Source organism: Ochotona curzoniae, unplaced genomic scaffold (genome assembly GCF_017591425.1).
Source record: "Ochotona curzoniae isolate NIBS_2020 unplaced genomic scaffold, NIBS_Ocur_1.0 contig_3819, whole genome shotgun sequence".
Taxonomy (NCBI): Eukaryota; Metazoa; Chordata; class Mammalia; order Lagomorpha; family Ochotonidae; genus Ochotona; species Ochotona curzoniae.
The window spans coordinates 50051298-50070553 of NW_024466004.1; the positions used below are offsets into that span (position 1 = coordinate 50051298).

Consider the following 19256-nt stretch of genomic DNA (forward strand, 5'->3'; position numbering starts at 1 on the left):
CATTTTGCTTTACATAGTACAAATACTAAATGTTTTATTTATACTTCATACATATACTATTATGCAATTACATGAACTTAACAATCACTGCTTATAAACTGTCAGTATTTTTCTAAGTGAAACATACGTATTGATTTTATACATTAACCAATATTAAAAGTTTAACTGAAATTATTTTTCAAAGTATGTTGGTCAGCATTTGCTTCTAAACAAAAAGCTAAGTGGCTCATGATCGTTTGAATGAAGTGTGGAACTATGGTTAATCCAGCTAATCATTCTAAATACAAATTTTACCTTTTAATTAGTTTTAACTGCTAAATATAATCAACAGATCAAAACCAAGTTTGGTCTTGCAAGTTTCATCCTAAATCTACTTATCCACATAGATTTTAATTTCACTAGACTACTATTTTACAGAAACAACACAACTAATTTATAGAATTCTATTACAAATGTATGTGTAGAAGTTTTCCATATGAAACAGTGGCTATGTACAGCACTTTGAAGTGCACAATATATTTTTTAAAAGATTTCAAATTATGAAATCTGTCTGCAAAAACTAAAACATATAATAAGTACAGAGTAACTGTTTATATTAATCATGAAAATTTATTTTGCCCATGAATTATTTTTTGCAAGTTACTGTGCCACTTAACACCTAATATTAATCAGGTATCAAAACAGATCCAAAAGTATTTAATTTAAGATATTTAAGATATTCTGAGAGTAGACATTTACATTTAAGCATTTAAGAGATAATTATGTAGATGCATATGAAAGTAATTTTCAAGTTTGTTTTCTCCATTTTTATGTAGCATGTGATTTAGGATCAAAATTTCAGAACTAGAGATGGCAGTAACTCCGGACATTCAGTCCAATCTCCGTGAGCTTCAATCTCTGGAACGCCAGCTCTAGAAATCCTAACTGTACCCTATAGTCTACTTAAAAAAAATCACAGGATGAAAAATAAAACTATTTACATGAATACATAGTTAAATAAATCTGTAAGTTTTCATTAGATGACTAGATACTTTTCTTTTAGATAACTAGATATGATTTCACTTAAAGGTATTTGATTACTTATTGCTTTGTGTTTATATGTTTGTATATAAAATTATTTTCATCAATCACTTTAAAATGGGTAACTATGGACCTTACTAACAAAATATATTTAAGCAATTGGGTCTTTCGTTCACAACTGCCATTGAAATCCACTAATTCATTTTATAAGTATTTACTGAGTGCCTCCCCTAAGCGCCATTAATTCTTTAAACAGTCAAAAAAGTAGACAGTCATTTGCTGCCATGCATTTGCTTCCTGGTGAGAATAGAAGACCAAAAAAAAAAAAAAGAAAAATCAACATTTTAACTAATAAACAAATAACTGATGTCAAGTATTCACAGCAGAAAACGTTCATAGATGGTGATATAGGGAAGAAAGAGATAAAGCAGCTACTTCAAATTAGTTTTCTGGAAAGATGCCTCCAGAGAGGTGACCTGAATGGAGAATAAAATGACAAGAAGCAGACCAATAAAACAAATTGAAAAGTACAGCACAATCTAGGCAGAATGAAGATCTAAAAATGAGATCACTAAGTCAGGACTAAGTTTATATGTTCCAAGAGCTATACAGAGATTATACTGACCGAGCAAGTGGCCAGTCAAGAAATGGGAAATGGAGATAGGAAGCATATTATGGTGCCAGAGTCATAGGTCACAGTAAGGTTTCGATTTTTATTTTCAATATAATGAAAATCTCTGCAAGATTTTACATAAGGAGTTCTACAATATGCCTCATGTTTTTAAAATGGTATCTGGTTATCCTAAGGAAATAAATTAGGGAATGTCTGAAAACTGTAGCAGTTGTACAGGTGAAGGATGATGCTGATTTACAACGGAATCAAAGCAGTAGAAATAGAGGTATGAAGCACAGGCTGTATATTTCACACATAGCCAATAGATCTGACGGTGATTTAAATGTAAGAGGACAGAAATAAAGGAAGGGATAAATCAAATATAATTTTTTCTTGTGTATACAGATGGAAGTTTTTCTGATGATACGAAGTAGAGAAAAAAAATGAACTTTCTGAGGGGCTGACTATATAGTCAAGCAAAACATTAAACAAGCACCCGCACCTGAATTTAGAGGGCAATGCCAAGGTCATAGAGTTTTCTAACATTAATTCTAAAGATGTCTCCTATTGTACTAGATTAGGTGAACAACAGTAAAACTTTGGGTTCTGGTAACTCCCTGCCTGCCTGAAACCATTGGTACTGCATGGCTCTCAATCTGATTGGAGGATGAGAACTTAAAACCCCTGACTTTTGCCACTTATTCAGTGGCTCCTGGAATATAGTGGGAGTTGCTGTCACTAAGGATGAGAAATAGACTCCTCCTAACATCCTACACTTGGGTCCAGTGTAATCTCTCCCTTACTCTATAACAAGAGAGATCTCCCATCTGCTCACTCCTCAACTGGCATCAATAGACTGAGCTGATCTAAAGCTAGAAGCCAGGAGCTTCTTTCCAGTCTCCCACACGCATGCAGATGCTGAAGGACCTGAACCTTCCCCACTCCCGCCCATGCTTTCCAAGGCCATCAGCAGGTAGCTGGATGGGAAATGGAGGAGCAAACTGGTACCCATATGGGATCTCGGCCCTTGCAAGGTAAGGATTTAGCCATTGAGACATTGAGTCAGCAGGCCCTGCTTATATTTTTTATATATGATTAACATTGTGTGAATATTCAAAAATTCAGTTCAAAATAATTATTCAAGGAAGGCAGCTGAGTAAGAATGTCACATATATAAGTAAGCACAAACGCTACTCACAAGAAGCAACAAACAGAATATTTAAAAATAGGGGATTAGAGTTATTAATGTATGACATATGAGACCAAACAGTGGTCAAAACAATGAAGATATTAGCTTGTGTTTCTTTTATAATAGAAAATTATTTCTGAAGGGGATAGAAGCCATCTCGTAAAAATAAATAAAACATTATAAATACAACATATATAAATAAAAATAATAAACCTTAATTAAAGATGGGATGATAAAAGAAATTTTTGATCTTATAAATTTACATATCATTTCACAAATTACCTTTCGGATAGTGAATATATTTTAAAATTAGCAGCATAAAAGCAGATTTCTAACCAGATGAAAACGTTTATATTAAAAATAAACAAAAAAAAGGCCAATATATTTTCTACTTAATACATTAAAATAGCCTATTTCACTTCCATATAGATATACCTAATGCTTTAATATAAGTACAAAATAACTGATTCCTTTGTTTCCATTACGTATCATACAAAGAGACCTATATCTTCACGGAACAGCAAATTTCTAATATGCACTCTGCTTTAGAAATGGAATGAAAACTACTGAATTCTATTAATTAAAAGACATGAAAGACAGTGTAAGGCCATGGTACATTTTCTTTTTCTTGAAAAGCCATGCATTTTCATGTTTCATGATAATAAATCATTGTGAAGCATGCAATCTGGGAAAAGGAAATTAAGTCTTAGTAACAAAACACCTCCAGAGAATAATCTACTATTAAATCTTCTAAGGAAGTGAGATTGCAAGGTTTTGCGAAAATCAAGTAAATAGTTATTTTCTAAAATGAAAGTGAGCTAACTTTTTATACATACCAAGAAAGCAATAAGATACCCCAGCCAACATAATTAGATCACAGTGCATAATTCATAATTCTTTCATACTATTTAACAATGCATTTACACCATCTAAGATACCAAAGCAGAATCAATGTGTCTCTGAGGATCCATTTCAAAACAATTCTCTCACTTAAAAAAATCCATCTAAGGATTAAAAAAAGGTTTGCTAAACAAACAGGCCTTCTAAATATACTCTACTCCTTGATGACAAAATGATAAGCAAGTGGTTAGTGCTTTAAAACATGTACACATATACCTGGTTGACTAAGAACTTAAAGGTAAGAGAAATACCAATTAGAAAGGAATAGCCACTTCTGAGAAGACAGAGCGCTGGCCTTATTCCCAGAAGAGGCACAGCTTGCGTTTAGGTAAGGAATAATGCAAACAAAATTCTCCAGAGCAGTTTTAAAAGAAATGAAACTCTGGCTGCGGAATCATAACAAGCATCATTGACAAACCATGTGGATTGCACATTTAGGTTTATATCACATTCTCAACAGCAACTCGGTTTGTCAGATGCTACTCTGAAACACCTTTACCAAATGCATTGCAAATTGTCACATAGCTCACCTGGCAGCAGCAAAAAACACAGTTTAACCTATGTTGTGGGTTTAAGTTTGCTAGGCACCGTGCACTTGTCTTGAAGCAGAACCACCATAATAACTGGGAGCTCGTATCACAAAATCGGTATAAAATAGGTAAGTATGCCGGAGTGCCAATGTACAAGTAAAACTGGAAGCTGAGATTATATTATTTTCAGAAGAGAAAAACTCACATTGGCTGTTTGCATACTGTAAGTTTCCTTCCAGGATGTCATTCTATGAGTTGTAGTTCAGATTTATAGATTAAAATTATTTAACTGGTCTAACAGACAATCTGTGGAATCCTAAATTGCAGGATTTGCCTTCTGATAAGCAGCTGCACTTTTACTCACGGCAGAAGCAGAAACAAAAAAAATAAAACAGAAGCACAAGAGTCTGTCAACTTCTCTCGAGTCCCAGAATGAAAATGTCATTTTCAGTTTCTTGGCTGATATTTACGGTAATAATTGGTCTCAGCTTTGATTTTAACCTTTACATTACTTCCACTAGCTTGCCCAAAATCTTTCAAAAGGGTAATGTGTTTAGACATTTATAATGGCTAACTTCACAAAATATTATCCATAGTAATTTATGGGCAATTTCCTAATTAAAAAATTTCATAGTATACATGACTTTAACTTTCCAGAAAAAAATAAATCCAAGATGTTATTTAAAATATACATCCCCTTAAACAAGAAAACTCATCAGAATTGCTTTTGAAGATAACAGACTATCCATCTTACATTTAATCTAACAATGTTTGATTACATTATGATTCCAGGTCATTAACTATTTTTAACACAAAGAACTACATAACAAAAAAACATGTAAAATATACAAGCCAGCACTAGGCAACTGCTTGTGATGATCAGTTCAATATACTAATGTCTATAGTTATGTTTACTTCTAGGTTCAGTAATACATCCATATTAATTTTCTGAAGAATTGGAACTGTAGAAATAGCTAACCTGATACTTTTAAAAATCTCCCAATAAGTGAAATGCCCAAATGAGGTAATTTTTAAATAATTCCTTGTATGGAAATGAGTTTGCATCATTACTTGAATGAGACAACAGGTGAGTAAAATAGCAAATATTGTCATCAAATCTTCTGCTCTCGTAAAAAAAATTCTAATATTTCATTTTAAAGTCAATCTTAATTGCTTTTTATAAAATGCCATACAGAGCTCCTGGTGTAGAACATATAAACAATACTTTTATGTCAGAGTTCTTAATTTTGCAATACTTGTTTTTAAAGTCAGTTTACAAAAATTTTCAACAAGAGGAAAAAGAAAAACATCAAAATGCATATAGTATATTTTTATGAGAAAAGGTAAAGTATAATTTCTAAAATAATATTGCCATAAAAGCTAATGCATTATCTCATCAGTAGCAGGCTGAAATGTGGAATGCAACTTCCGAAGCCTCCTGATCCTATTTTGGATGAAATCTGATAAGAGAATTATCATTTCTATTCAATATCCAATTAAATGTAAAAGGTAGAATCATAAAAATATATCTATTTATATATAATTTATATATAATGTTACAATTTAATGTAAAAGGTAAAATTATACAATTTATATACATATGTAACAATGAAGAAAAATCCCAATGATGATATATAAAACAAAACATTCTGGTTATGACAAACAAGTAAAGTCAAAACATATATTTTCTCAGTAATATGCTTTTACTGAGGAAAAGTAAATTTTATGAAGTAAATCCATAAATGGAAGAAATGTTAAAAACACACACACTTAAAGTAGAGCTGTAATTATAACAAAGCAAGGCATCTAGTTAAAAACTAGACAAATGATTTAACCAGAAACTTCACCAAAAAATGACAAATATATGACAAGATGTACAATGCATAAATTGTTGGGGAAACGCAAATTAAAATCATAGTGGCACACAACTACACATCTATGTATAATGTCTAATATGAAAAAGATTGACAATATCATGAACTAACAGGAAAGTTCAATCACTGGAACAAAAATGCATTGTTAATAAAAATACATAATGCTCATTCATTTTGAAAATAGTTTGCAAGTTTTGTATAAACACATACTTAGGATACTATTTAGCAAACCCAATCCCTAGCTATTTACACTAAGGAAAAGAAAACAAAAAATGTCTTCATAAGAGTTTAATTCTTAATTCATCACAGAATGGAGTAATTTCAGCCATCTAGAAGCACAAACTGATAATGGTAACAATGTGGATGAATCACAAATGTTACGGGCTAAATGACAAAAACCAGATTCAAAACACTGATATGCTACATACTCACACAAATAAATTATATCAATATAAACCATTATATAAGATACTTATGACATTTATAAGAGATTTTAGAAAAGTTAAGACCTTATAGGAAATAAAGAAACTAGTAGTTTGTAGTGACTGTGTGTAGCCAGGTGCAATTCAGTACAATGAGGCAGTAGGAACTTTGAGATGTTGAAAATGTTCTTTTTGTTGTTGTTATATTGATACTTACATGATTACCTTGTTTGTTGGAAAGTATAGCACTGGATTCCATAAGGTTTACTTGACAGTATTTAAATTATACCTTAATATACATGGCTTTAAAAAGACATCAAGAAAAACAAAATAAAAAATAACACTTACAAAATCGAACTGAGAAAGAGGAAGGAGAAGGAGAAAGTAGGAGGGGGAGACAATTTGCATTTATTATTGATCAGCTTACTTTTATATTCAAGGACGCAATGTATAAAACCCGTTGACTGGATCTGTGAGCCTCTGACACCTGAGGCTCACAAGAAAGTGTTCTAAATTGAACCCACAACATAAAATAAGAGAAGGATCTAAACATAAACTGCTGAAGAGCACTTTGCCTGAAGATGTGCCGAGCACAGGCTACACTTAGCAGAGTTAGAACTGGTGAGAGCTTTTTGAAATGACAATTTTCAGGGCAGGCATTTAGCTTAGTGTGTAAGGTATCTGTGTGGTATATTGGAAGCACCTGGGTGGCATAACCAGCTTTGGTTCCAAACTTCAACATCCTGCTAATGCAGACACTGGGAGGTAGCAGCGATAGCTCAAGTGATTGGATTCCTATCATCCACGTGGAGACCCAAATAACACCGAAACCAGCTCTCGTCACTGTAAGAATGTACAGAATAAACAGGTGGATGCAGAGGTGTTTGTGTGTCTCTCTGCCTCTCACATAAATTATCTTATAGAAATGTCTAGGACTCCATGCTTAAGATATTGCTCACTTTCCAGGGACTTGGAAAGAGTAATCTGTACATTTCTTAAGAACCCCCAAGGGACATCAAATACAAAAAAAGAATGAAGTCAATTATTCTGATTTTCTTTACCCACCTACAATACACTGAGTACTAGTAGGTTGTTCTGGATGTATCTATTTTTAAATTATTTCAAACCATTTACTCTCAAAAGAACAAAGGATACTTTACTCAGAAAAATTTCTGTTTAAAACATGTATCAAATTAGATCAGAAGAAACAACCAATAAATTTAAGGGTAGAAGTTATGAAAGTTTTGTAATAAAACTTAATGTTGTGTTGAGTACTTAAGAACGCATTAAGAGTTCTTAATACATTTATTCCCTGATACCTTTAAAATGATCCGAAATGTCATAACTGCATTCCAATAATTGAAAGTTATCCAGAATGCTAGAACTGGCTGACACTGTAAAACGAGTCACAGTGTGCTTAGTTGTCCTTTTTTGATACATGCACCACTGGAATAAATGTAAACTTTTCTTACCTAAAACTCTTGCTTTCAGGACTTACATGAGATTAAGTAAAAATGATGCAAAATAAGGTACTTAATGGATTTCACATGATTTATTACAGAAGCACAAGTTCTTTTGCCTTATCTGTGTTAACTTAAAGATATCTTCTTTCCACAATATTCATTTTTGAGGAATTTATCAATTATTTATGCAAAAAATAATTCCATATATAATTTCTTGCAACATGATTCTAAATGTACCAAGATTCACAAGCTATCAATGTGAAAAATGAAGCAAAGTAGCAGTTTACATAAGCATCCCTCAAGCTGGAAATTTACAGATCACCTAAACTGTATCAGACACTGCTATACGTTTTCTGTGCGTTAATGTATTTAACTGTCAAAAATAAATGGGCTGAGGGAGAACTAAAACTCGAGAGATATTATGTAACTTGATCCATATTACAAAATGTGTAAACCGTGAAAATAGGGATTTAATATCATTTATTTCTACCCAGCCAGATAGCAACTTCCTTAAAGGTAGGTTGCAGCTCTCAGTCTCCCAGGTATCCAGCATGCCTCTCAGCACAATGCGTGGTATCACTCATAAGCTCAAGAAATGATTACTGATGACTGATAACCAAATCACACATATTTTGAGTCGATTAATAAAAAGATAACTATAAACACCAAGTCAGTCCATAGAAAATTCTTCTGCTTATTGCCAAAGGCCTGTGTAACCCCCAGAAAGCAGATTGCAGATATTCTGTAAGATATGAACTAAATTAATTTCTAAAGCAATTTAAAATTCTCACATTACAAATTACATTAATCTAATTTTAAGATTTCCGAAAGCATTCAAGTTCTAACGTTATCATTATAGGACAGCTCAATCTGTCTTTAAGCTTTTAATCTTTTCTATTCAAATTCTCTGCTATAAAAATCAATAGATGTGGGTTGTTAAGGAAGTTATTTTGGTTGATTACTTTATTCCTACTTAGAAGCAGATGTTAGTTATAACTCTGTCTATAGTTTAGCAGGTACTTTTGAAGCAGGTGGTGCCCTTTCCTAGTTAGCTATTTGCAAGTGATCCCAGGAGGCTGTCTGGTACTACAATCCCGAGAAGGTTTAAGGCACACAGATAAAGTTCTTCTTTAGAAGAGAAAAACTACAAAGTGATATCTAGGTATTTCATGTTTTTGAAAGACACTGCCCTTTCCTACAAGTAAACACTACATTTTAATCACATAATTCAAATAAGTTCTAGGAGTCAGAAACAATCTTTATTTTTCTTATAATTCCCTAGTTCTGCAGTTGATCAAACTTTTACACATGAACCATTTGATAACTCCCAAAACAAAAGCTAATATCTCACCAAAGGCTTGCTACTCATATATAACAAACTCAGTTTACTAAAACACCTGATTCCTGAGGCTGGTACTGCATCATAGCAAGTATAGCTGCACCCAGATATGCCAGCATCCCAGATGGGTCTGGGGTTTCTGTCCCAGCTGTTCCACTTCGGATCCAGCTTGCTGCTAAAGGTCTAGGAAAAGCGGTGGGAGTTGGTCCAAGTCCTTGAGTCTCTGCCACCCATGTGGAAACCTGGAAAAAGCTCCTGGCTGCTGGCTTTGGCCCGGCCCAGTGCTGAGGAGGCAATCGGTGGATAGGACATTTTTCTTTCTCTGTCTCTCCTTCCAACCTTGCCTTTCAAATAAATAAATATATATTTGGAAAAAGCTACTCAATCCCCTTTGAGAACACACTTAAAAATTTTGAAGGTTTTGGTTACTGTTCCTATAGTAATACTTTAAATAGCTTCAATACATAATAGTTTATTTCCTGACAGTTATCCGCTTTTCATACAGAAAATCAATTTTCAAGACTCAGAGAAAACATAATTTTCAGGACAGCTCAAGCCTACCCATGAAATCAGGAACTGTTCACTACTCTGTATACATAATAGCAGCTCTATTTAACAAAAACAATTATGAAATTCCTTATCAATGTTTCATATGAAGCCCAGATCAAGTAGTTAAGAAGGAACTCAAGTCTTCAGTTCTATATGAAGTCTCCAAGAACAGCTACAACCTGAACAATTCCCTTGCTAATTTAGGATTACACTGTATTGAATTTTGTATTTAATGCATTACAAAGTATATGACTGAAAAATGCTTCACAAAGAAGTCTTCCCATGTCTCCAATGTCTCTCATGTATCACTGAAGGCAGAAAAGCTCCTTGTATTTCATTCTGGTTTTTCAATTACCTAATAACATCTGCAAATTACAGGTGCATGAAAAATGTAAAAGCCTTTTTTCATCCTTCCTTTTTAGGTATTGATATTAGGCATTAAATTAAACAAGAAAATAGACAATATTTGTCTACATCAGGATTCTGAAGTAAAACTGAAAATTTTCGGGCCCGGGGTGGTGGCGCAAGTGGTTAAGGTCCTCACCTTGCACCCACCGGGATCCCATATGGGCGCCAGTTCTAACCCTGGCAGCTCCACTTCCCATCCAGCTCCCTGCCTGTGGCCCAGGGAAAGCAGTCGAGGACGGCTCAAAGCTTTGGGACCCTGCACCCGCTTGGGAGACCCGGAAGAGGCTCCTGGCTTCGGATCCGCATAGCATAGGCCATTGCGCTCACTTGGGGAGTGAATCATTGGACAGAAGATCTTCCTCTCTGTCTCTCCTCTCTGTATATCTGCCTTTCCAATAAAAAAATAATAAAATAAATCTTCAAAAAAAAAAAATGAAAATTTTCAAGTGCATTAAATGTAGGCACAGAAAGGTTTACCTTAAAAAAAAATCACAATTGGATTAACTACAGACTTCCAAAAACAAAAATCAAAACTATAATACAATAATGCACTTAAAATAAAGTGTTAAGAAAAAAATAACTGAACTCAGAATTGTATTACCAGCAAAGATATATCTCAAGAATGGCAAAATAACAGCAAAGCCAAACAACAGAAATTCAAGAATAAGAATATCAGAACATCAGAGCACTGAACTATAAAGAAAAATCCAAATAACTACTGATTGTAAATTAATAACAATATTTTTTATGGAAAATACAAGCTGGTTTTGGTGTAAAAAAAATCTCAGAAACAATGCACAGGTTTTATTCATAGTACAAAAATACTTTAAACACAATTTGTATAATTACACACACTTTCTATTGTACATATTTTATATTTATGAAAATTAATTCAAAAAATAATAGTCATAAGACCTAGCATGGCAGCCTAGTGGCTAAAGTCCTTGCCTTGCATGTGCCAGGATCCCATATGGGTGTTGGTTCATATCCCAGCTACTCTACTTCCCTTCCAACTCTCTGCTTGTGGCCTGGGAAAGCAGTAGAGGATGTCCCAAAGCCTTGGGACCCTGAACCTGTTAGGCAGACTCAGAAGAAGCTCTTGGCTCCTGGCTTTGGATCTTTAAGGCCCCACTTGGAGAGTGAAGAAAGAATGGAAGATCTTTTTCTCTGTCTCTCCTCCTCTCTGAAATCTGACTTTCCAAAAAAGTTAAATAAGCATTAAGAAAAGAAAATAATATTCATACATACACAACAAAGAATGCAAGTTTTATAGAAAACTATTTAATAATTCAAATCTAACTTTTAAAAATCTCAGAAATGTCATCAACTGAAATTCTAAATGAATTAATGAATTTACATTTACCAAGTATTCAGTTCCACAATTACTGATTTTCATGACTTATGAAACAGTATCCTAGTAATTTAGTTACTCGTATTTTGCTGTAATCAAATTTCAGAAAAATAACTTTTTGCTATAACACCAACCAATCAGTGAATCCAAAGACACTGAAATTAGGAATAAACTGCTTGAACCCTCGGAGCATGTACCACATTGGGGACCCTGGGTTGAAATTGGGTGACTGTTGCTCCACCTTTGGGTATTAGGGCCATTAGAAGGCTGAGTATGGCTTCTAGAAACAGGAAGAAGAAATAGAAGATTGGGAAACAATGATCACACCCACTTTTCCCAATCCCTCGATCCTTCTCACCCTGATCAACTATGTAAACATCACCAAAAAATACACACACACAAACACATATCTCCCATTCTGAAGTAACTAGTAAAAAATCTGGTAAATAATTGAAGTGCCATTACTCAGGTTACAATTATTGTGTAAATAAAGTGAAACTAAATTTCTTAATGCAACATGTGTAGTTTATAATGAAATCAGTAATGTGGAAAAATGCATACACTAGACAAAAAGGACTGAATAACACAAATTGAAAATGTGAGTCTAACAGTCTAATAAATCTGGCACTTCAAAATCCCTAGCTCAGGTTCAGAATTGAATTTATTTCTCTAGGAAAAGGAGATTAGAGCCTGAAAACAACCCTAAAATCCTTACAGCATCTAAACCAAGTTATACTCTGAGTTACATGGATTAATTTAAAGGAATTTCCCTAGACATATGGTTTGAAACATAAACTGTGTCTACGGCCATGCCACCCTGAACATGCCTGATCTCATCTGAAACATAAACTGTGTATTTGTTCTGATTTGATTGTGTCACTCATGTTGAAGATATACGTTAACAAAAGGTACTAGAATGTTCAAAAATAACATTTAGGGATTCTGAAAGTGCATTATGAGTTTATGTTGGAATTATTAAATATAAGTAAGAAGAATGGTTAGTATCAGGAGTACAAAACCCTTGGGAAACTGGAAAAGAAAATCTAAATAGAAAATAACTATACTATGAGTTATCTTCAGGGACATAAAAATAAGCTGCTAATAAATGATTGTGAGTCACTAGATGTGAGATGGAAATCTGGAGATGACAGGAATAATCAATAAACATAAGTTAAGTCAAAACATGAAAACAAAGAACTTCAGTTTATAATCTGGTGTTTTGTTTTACAATATAAACTTCCCAAGTAGAGAAACTCATTCACATAAATTCTAAGGGAATGAAGCAGGAAATGGAGCTAATGGAGTTGAGAATTATTAGCCCATCATGATCTAACAAAATCCCTAAACTTTTAACAGATCCTTCACTGCTTATCACAGTATTTCATTTTGTTTTATTTTTCCAATTTAAAGCATCACATAAAGAAAATAGGAAACTATCACAAGTTAAAAGGTGTGTTGTTCCAATCCCCTCTGAAGACTCCTAATAGCTAACTGCATCTGTATGTAAGATATTACAAAAGGAATGGGAAAAGTCTTGTTTTCACATTTTAAAATTACCATAGGAAAAGAAAATGTATTAGGAAAACATAAAATCAAGAGTAGATCCCACTCAGGATACACACTAGAGAAGGGAGTGCTGCAGGCTTCTAGTGCAAACATTTTTTATACTGTGTATGAATGTCCCTCACAACAAAGACTGAAAACCTCAATAACACTGCTGTTGAACAACCCCCGCCCTCCCAATTAAGACAGAAATTTTTGTGATGCTGAAAATATACTCTAAGATCTGTTCACTGTGTGTGACCACTGAACATTTAAAATGTGGTAACAGATATTTTTTTAAACAGATGTATTTATTTGAAAAGCAAAATTAGAAACAAAGAGACACAGAGATTTTCCACCTGTTGGTTTATTTGCTGTTGGCCAAGGTGGGCCAGGTCAAACTCAGATGCTTCATCAGGGTCGCCCACACAGGTGGCATGGACCCTAGCACTTTGGATATTTTCTGCTGCTCTTAAGATGTTAGCAATGGAGCTGGATCAGAAGTGGAGCAGATGTGACACGAATGTGCACCTTTACAGGATGCAGGAGTCACATACAGTGGGTTTACCACAATGCCAGCCCCATAAATAGAAATTTTAATTCAATGCACTTGAATTTATACAAAGCTAGCGACTGCTTTATAGAACAGCACAGAAGTTGTTCTCAAAACACAAGATTAGTTTTCTCACTACTGGTCCTCCCCTTTTATTTCCAAGGCTTCCATCCCTGACATCCAAACAGAACAGTGTTTCTCAATTTCATATACTTTTTATTTGTAAAATACATCATTGAGATCCAATGATTTTCAATTCGGAGACTGAGAGAATGAACCTCTCCCACCTACAAAGAATGTTCATATTTGGATGGATTTTTCCATTGCCTCCCCTTACCCTGCATTTCTCCCTCCAAAATGTTCACATGTCTATAAAGGATACAGTATAACACCATGTATACAAAAAATTAGCTCTGAACAATATTATAACCTTGGCTTCACATTTATGCTAGTTCTCATCTTATAAAGGCCTAAAAATATAGTCCCTTTAGTATTTCAGTAAGCTATTTCATAATAAAAAGCATTACATATTTTATACAAAATGTGACTCTAAGAATATGTAACAATTAGTAAACTGTTAAAACATTCCTGTAATATGCAACTAATAAAAACTGTAAGATGGGTATTTTTCTAGTATAATAAAACATCTGCCACATCTGCTCCAAAACATACTTTGCATTACTAGTGATAATAACTTTCATTTAGCAACTGAGGAAAGAAAACGCTATTCACACACCCCAAGAGCATAAGACACAGAAGCATCAAAGTACATATCTACACATACTATTTTTTAAAGAATTTAGTTATGATATACCGACATAACAGTATTTACTTTCTTTAAGAGTAACTATTTGTTTTAAACCTGTAAACATGTTTTTTTACCAATATATACACATGTGTATGTATGGAGAGAGGGAAAGAAAGAATGTTAATTCCTGCCAGATTTTCTCACTGTTATCCCTCCAGGATTTCAACTACATAGGTGTAAGATAAATCATTATTGTCCCACAGGTAACCTGAGGATTTGTTCTTTTTTCTCTCTATATATCTCAAATTGTATAGCTTTTGTTGACCTACCTTCTAAGATCTTTACTTCTGTCATCTCCATACTACTGTTAAAAACTTCCAGTCAGTTTTTGAATTCCAGCTCTACAAATTTTTCATTTTCAAAGTTTTAGTCCTTGCATCCAAAAACACACATTTACAGACTATTTAAAAATGTGTCTTTAGAATGGGTATTAAAGTGCCACAGTTTAAGCTACCGTAAATATCCCACGGAGCTTCTCCATTTCTGATACAGTTCCTGCTAACACTTTCTAGCAGGCGGCAGAGGATGGCTCAATGTTTAAAGCCTTTGCAATCCATGTATGAGACCTGCATGTAATTTCAGGCTGCTGGACTAGGACTGGCTGTTGCAGATATTTGGAGCATGGAACAATCAGTTAATTCGCTCTCTATATTATGTTTTCCCCCCTCTAAAAAATAAATTTTCTTATCGCTTATCAATCATTTTCGGATTATATCCCTCATGTGTTAAAGAATCTACAGCTTGGGTGGGGTGATGTCGTTGCACAGCACATTAAGCCTCTAACTGCAATGTGGACATTGGTTGTAGATCTGACTACTTCACTTCCCATCCAGCTTCCTGATAATGCACCTGCTAAAGCAGTGAAAGACGGACAAAGTGCTTCAGACCCTGTACTCATATGGGATATCCAAAAGAACCACTGAATTCCTGGCTTTGGTTTGCCTCAGCTCCTGCCACTGCAACCAGGGGGCAAAGAAAATAGTGCATAGATTCTACATCTTTTCCTCTTTCTCCGTCACTATCTATTTCAAATATATAGCCTTTTAAAAATATAATAAAGATCTACAGATTACTGTTTAATAGGTTTTAAAATGACATTGCAAGGGTTTGCACACTGGTATAGCATCCCATATAGACACTGCTCCCATGTCCTGCGTACTCTACTCCTAATCTAGCTGCCTGCTTATCCCAGGAAAAGGAATGGAGAATGGGTTAATTTCTTGGGTGCCTTCATTTATGTGTGAGACCCTCCTGGCTCCTGTCTTTGGATCAGTTCAGTTCAACTACAGTCACTGCATTGACTTGGAGAGTGAATCAGCAAATAAAAATCCTTTATGGCTCTCCTCTTTATTACGGGGTCAGACTAGCTGGGAAAAGTAGCTCCAACAGCTGGCAAATGTGTCAATTGGTAATGGAACAGGGTAGATCAGGCAGGACTGAGCAAACCTTAGCCCACAAGCAAAACTAGAACCAGGATGGAACACAGGTCATGCCGAGCTAGGCTCTTGCACCTGCTGGTCTGCATGAGCCAGGAACACTAAGCCACAGTGCCTAAGGCAGAGGTTAGGACAGGTGAGGGGCTGTGCCAAGCTGAGTCAGAGCAACCACTGGCATGCACGTGATCTATGGCTGAGAACAGGCCTGGTTGGGGAGCTACGGGGACACCCTAGCTGGGTGGAGGTTCCCACCAAGGGGTGCATAGGCTGGAATGAGGACTGCATTCTGATCTGGAAACGGTTGTAGTCTCCCTTGGCACAAGTGTGGACTGGGATTGGATGCACCAAGCCGGGCCGGACCCCAACACCCTCTGCTGTCCTAGAGGAGCAGGGTAGATGTGCGATGGACTAGGCAAGGTCTCAAACTCCTACTGAGCCATGTGTGAGCCATATGTGGGTATGGACAAACCATAGCTGGGATGAAACATCTACAGCAAGAACCAGTTTGGGTTGAAGGCCAGCCAGGAAAAGCAACTGTTCCTGCTAGCACAGGAGGTGGACTGAGTAGGGCTGGCTCATGGACCCACTGGTAAGCGTGAAACATGGCATTGGGAGAGGTTCTGATGGAGGAGCCTGGGCAATTCCTCTGGCAGGACACAGACCTGGCAGGTAAGCGCAAGAAACATGATAGGAAACAACCCAGAGCAGGCCATAAAAAGTTACCCACTGGCATACATTGGGCACGGGTTGGAGGAAGACCAGGCTGAATCTGTCCACGTTATCCAATGGCAAATCCAAGCACCAGAACAGAGTGTGGGTCGAGCCAGGTTGGGTCGCAACAAATACTAGTGCACAATACAGAATGCCAAGGTGAGGTTGCCAGTACCAGAAGGGACTGCAGCACCCAACCAGCAAGCATGAGAACAAGGAAGGGAGGGGGCAGAGCCAGCAGGGGAATAAAGGGTGGTTCCTTTGCTGGACAGCTACTCCCGCAGAAGAGCATGGGCTGGGATGGGGGCAGACCAGACTAGGAAGGGCTACAACACCTGTACGTCTCATGTGGACTAGATCAGAGAAAAAACAGGCTGGGCTGATTATTCCTACTGGTGCAAACAAAATTAGAGTGGGTGAGGGTTGTTTGGGCTTAGCCACAGCATCAGCTGGCAGAAGCTGGCACTAGGGGCTAGTTCTGTCAAGTCAAACCACAGAACTATCTGGAGAGTGCATAATCTGGGAGTGGGAGAGGCCTGGGAGGGAAATAGTGGGCTCCTCCCTCTTGGGTTACCACTTCCACGGGAGGACACGAAAACTAGGACGTCGGCTGGGGTGTAATGGGATGTGGGACAGACTGGACTACTGCTACACATACTGGCAAACCAGGGTAGGGAGCGGGCCTGGTAGGGGTTATTGCGCGTTGCTCCAACTAGGCTGCAGCTCCCACTGGTTTATGCGAGGGCCACATATGTGCTGGGCAGAACCAGGCTGGACTGCAACATCCATTGGTTCCAGTGGAAGTCGGGACTGAAAACAGAACCAACCCTGCAATTGCAACCACCAGCTAGCTGATCAGGGCGATGGACTGTGCTGGCCGCTGTACTTGCTGGCACATACAAGAATCTGGTTTGAGAACATCTCAGACAAAGTTTCTTTGGAGATCTCCCCAATCAAAATGCTGGACTCAGAATCCTAACCAAGAAAAGAGAGAAGACAGAACAGGTCAACCAACCATCTCAGCTCTGATGGACTATGTCAATCAGTGGGTTCAAGGACCTCATAGTGCTTGGAGTGTCAAAATGGGCAGCGATTCATAACTGTTGAAATATCAAAACCACTTGAGCGAGAACCTCAGAACATTCCCTACCTCCGGGACCTGAGGAGGGTGGGCAATTGGGTGTGCCCTCTCCCTTAATACTCCTCTTTAAACATGAAGGAAACAAGGTAGGGAAAAATACTAGTCTTACCCACTTTCCTGTAGCCCTTGAACCTTTTTACCCTAATTAACTATGTAAAGATTCAAAATTTAAAAAAAAAAGATTCTGCATAAATGATATGATTTCTATACAAAGATATATGTGTACATACAGCTTTTATGTATACACATATGAACATATAACAATATGGCATAATTTTGTTTTTGTAAAAGAAAATACATATGCAGACCTAAATAGAGAATGGAGTTCATCTGGCGGGCTGCTCTGGGCTGACCACATATGATTTACGCATGGAAAAATGGCAGCAATTTCATTTGATGATGAAAAAAAGAGACGTTCAATTACACATATTCTTTAAATTAAGAAATGTTCCAAAATAAGGCAAATGTGGCAAAATTTTAGTAAGTATTGGATTTAAGTAAAGGGGATATAAATAATACTACTAATACATCTGTTCACAGGTTTGATAGTAGTCAAATTATAAGATTCAAAGAAAATAAAATGCTTTAGAACTCCCAAAGTATTTGTTTTCATTCTAGATTACACATTTGACATATAACTAGGATACAAATACTTTAAAATATTTTACTTAAATCCGTTCATATATTTACCAAACTAGTTGAAATAAAAATGAAAACATATACTTGCACAAAATACATTAAAATTATTTATGCATGAAGTAGTATATGCATGTTTTACTGTACCGCTTAGTAATCAACTATATATGTAATATATTAGCCAATTGTTGACTTTGAAAAATAATTTTACAGCACAAATCTATTCATAATACATATCACATGTCAATACCACCAAAATTATAAGACTCATCTCACCTCATCTAAGTCCTGGATATAAACTGGCTTTTCTTCAAGCCCAATTGGCATTGGCTCACTATAGGGAATCTTAATTTCCTCACAAAGTTTGTCGTTCTCCCTCTGGATACCTTCTGGTAAAATCATCTATAAAACCAAAAAAAAATAAGATGTCAAATAACAAGAAAAAAACGAAAAAACTGCTTTGGTGAATATTATTTAATGAGCATGGAGAGGGGATATTTTTCTGGTTTTATGACATGACACTGCTAAATACATTTATCTAATCTAAAGAAAATCAAATACGAAAAATCATAGAATCACAAAACACTCAAATACGAAACATCTCATATAACACACAGGTCACAGTACACTGATGAATCTTAATGTATACATTAATTAGCATTCTTCAAAACAAATCTACTCATTTAACTAGGAAAATGTACAACAAACAGGACAAAATTCAACAGTGATGTGAAAGATAAAAATACAAATTTTAAAACTAATGGAAGGCAT

At 35.7% G+C, this 19256-nt stretch overlaps 1 protein-coding gene across 1 annotated transcript in view; it reads right to left on the reverse strand.

Moving 5' to 3' along the window:
* ASCC3 (activating signal cointegrator 1 complex subunit 3) overlaps nucleotides 1-19256 on the reverse strand; it is a 294902-nt gene that overhangs the window by 215003 nt on the left and 60643 nt on the right. Inside the window, exon 8 of the mRNA XM_040983825.1 lies at nucleotides 18762-18887. Coding sequence (XP_040839759.1) covers nucleotides 18762-18887 — 126 coding nt within the window. The remainder of the gene's footprint in view (nucleotides 1-18761; nucleotides 18888-19256) is intronic.